This window comes from Schistocerca cancellata, chromosome 2 (assembly GCF_023864275.1).
Source record: "Schistocerca cancellata isolate TAMUIC-IGC-003103 chromosome 2, iqSchCanc2.1, whole genome shotgun sequence".
Taxonomy (NCBI): Eukaryota; Metazoa; Arthropoda; class Insecta; order Orthoptera; family Acrididae; genus Schistocerca; species Schistocerca cancellata.
The window spans coordinates 212,315,442-212,318,433 of record NC_064627.1 but is presented as its reverse complement, the minus strand read 5'-3'; the positions used below and the strand labels follow the sequence as shown (position 1 = coordinate 212,318,433).

General features: G+C 45.6%; 1 protein-coding gene across 1 annotated transcript; it reads left to right on the top strand.

The window, feature by feature from the left end:
- Positions 1-220: 220 nt before the first annotated feature.
- Positions 221-2,770, top strand: LOC126161542 (tetra-peptide repeat homeobox protein 1-like). Its single transcript, XM_049917467.1, has 2 exons — positions 221-240; positions 2,368-2,770. Exons 1-2 carry the CDS (start codon positions 229-231, stop codon positions 2,719-2,721), a joined length of 366 nt encoding a protein of 121 aa, XP_049773424.1. The 5' UTR covers positions 221-228; the 3' UTR covers positions 2,722-2,770.
- Positions 2,771-2,992: the final 222 nt, after the last annotated feature.

Sequence of the window (2,992 nt, the reverse complement as noted above, 5' to 3'; positions counted from 1 at the left end):
GCGGCTGTGACGGACGCAGTCGATTAACCGAGGCGGTCCCCAGAAATGGACGGACGGAGGGCAGGCGGGAGTCGCCATTCGCCACGCCCACCCGCGGCCCCGGCACGTTGAATAACTCCCCGCTACTGTGCGGCGGGCGAGGTGAGGTGAGAGGACACTGCTGCTGCTGCTATATAAACATGGGCTGCCGCTGGCAGGGCACACTCGCGTCCAACGAGCAGCACCAACATGAACCAACTGGTGAGCAAAAGCCTACTGCTGTCTTATCCGCGAAAATCGTTTCGATAACAAGTTATTTACGTCTCTGACTGTCTGTAGCTAAAAATATAGACTGTGCGGGTGACCTGTAAATTAATTTTAAAAGTATACTCGATAATAACGTTTTCAACGCGTAGAAAGATAACACATAATTTATTGCTTACTCACCCGCACCCGTCAGCGTCAGCACCTCCTGTGGCAAATGCAATGTCCAGTCGGTATTTCATCTATCTCCATATACGTTCCATGGTAATCCATTCAGATGCAGTGTGATTGAGCGTTTGCAGCTCCTGTATGTGTTCAGCCTGAATTTGGTACAACCGCTCCTTTACAAAAGCCAAAAGGAAGAACTGTCGTGTGAGGTGATCGTGGCAGCCACTGAAGTGGGCCATCTCGTCCAATCTATTCGGAAGCTTTTCATCCAAAAATTGTCGGACGTTTACGGACCTCCATGGTGGTATCCCACCCTGCTAGAAAACGCCGTCAGGATTCAAATGTTCTAACTGTGACAAAGCAACCTCTTGTGACATGACCAGGTGAACGTCTCTGTTGACGGCGACTCTTTCGAAAAGAGTAGATCATTGCTGCAATTGTGCATCATCATTCTATAACACTCTGATCTTTAGACTATTTCCATTTAATGAGTAACATTGGAACATTCTCAACGTCATATACGGGTATTAGGACGGTTCGGTATGCGAAATACATGAAAAACTGACTCATCGTGGAAACGATCTTTCATAAAAGTTAGTGTTTTTGTCAGTCTTGAGCAGCACATCCACTAAAAACTGTTTCACCTGAGGTTTGTTGGCCGCCGTTAGGACCTGGAGTAGTTGCACCTTTCGGGCTTAAAGGCGAAACCTCTTACACAACACATCGCGCACTGCTTGTCATAGCATTACAACTCTATGGCCTCTGTATGCACTGAATTTGTTCGACTACTTGCAAACATCTGTCCTACCTTGTCCACATTAGGGTCTATTTATATAGAACTCTACATCTTTCCCTTAATGACGCGTGTCAAGCACAAATTGCATGATGGTTCCCTGTGTCCAAAAGTTTCGCTGAGTATCGGACTAAGTCTCTATGAGCCATGACGAACACTGAGCTTTATGCTGTAGCAACCATACTTTTCGTCAGATCTATAGTACCACCTAAATAAAAATTAAAAATTGTGATTTAATTTGTCACATGTACCTAGTACAATTTTAGTGTTACAGAAGTCTAATGTTGTAACGATAATTTTTGGACACATCACGCATGATCGGGGTAACGGTAATTCTTACGTTAGACTATAAAGTTTACCCATAGTATATATTTTAAATCACAGTTCTAACATTGTATTTATCGCGTTAACCTAAGTGTAGAAAAACAGTTTGTTAGCAAACAATGTGCCTTTAATCAAACAGTTTTAGTATGGATCTGACATTCTAATTTATCCAGCTTAGAAGATTACATTCATCTTTCTGGGTTCCATAAATGATAAAATATTTCATACAACAGAGAATCTAAGAAAGACATCTAATCTTTAGAGCTGGCCGGTGTGGCCGAGCGTTTCTAGACAGTTCAGTCTGGAACTGCGCGACCACTACGGTCACAGGTTCGAATCCTGCTTTGGGTATGGATGTGTGTGATGTCCTTAGGTTAGCTAGGTTTAAGTAGTTCTAAGTTCCATGGGACTGATGTCACATGTTAAGTCCTATAGTGCTCAGAGCCATTTGAACCATTTTAATCTTTAGAGAAAATAGATTGTTGTGGGAAAAGTGGAGGGGGGCGGGGGGAGGGGGGGGGGGGCGGCGACAGCTAAGAGAGTATAAGAAATAATGAGTGACTCAGATGATGGGTGTCTTCCTTTGCTATATTAAAAGTGGTCATGTTGACCACAAATGTTGTGTCTTCAATTACATTACTGAACACAGTTGATTGCTGGGGGTTGGATGGGAATGTGCAGATCACTACAGAGCTTGACCACCTTCTGACATGATGTTTACAATAGTGTGCCCAGCGGCAGGTTACTTGTTACAGTTTGTAAAACATTGGTCATTACCTTAGAAGTCTGCAGTATAATAGTTTTCAATAAAGTGCTAATATGTTTGTCCATCTTTGCAGACAGCAGCAGTTTTCCTGGCAGTGCTGGGCTTCAGCTCCGCAGGCCTGCTGCACGGACTGGGACCACTGCCTGGACCAGGACCCCTGCCGGGACCTGGCCCCCTGCCCGGCCTCCTGAGGCTCGGCCCCGGTCCACTGCCCGGCCCCCTGCCCGGCCCCCTGCCTGGCCCCCTGCATGCCTATGCCCCTCTGCACTTGGGCCCTGGCCCCCTGCCTGGACCTGGACCTCTGCCTGGACCAGGCCCTCTCCCTGGACCAGGCCCCTTGAGGCTGGGCCCTGGTCCTCTACCTGGACCCCTGCCTGGTCCCTACCCTGGTCCCCTGGGACATGGACCTGCTCCTCTGTGGCACTAACTTGCTGCTTCAGGGAAACTTCTCAGTCCCTGATTTGGTCACCTCCAGCTTCTTTATACAGAACCAAAATTGTAATTAAATTAATTATTGTTACTTCTTTTATGCTATTTGTTGTTGTAATTCTACCATGTGTGAAATGGTGTTGAAGAAATAAATGTTTATAAATTTTAATTGTCTATCCATTTACTATAGTCTAACAGAAGTGAGATTATTATTAATGGTGGAAATGACATTCTGTCAAAGGTGACCACAGACTGAGGTAATATGAACT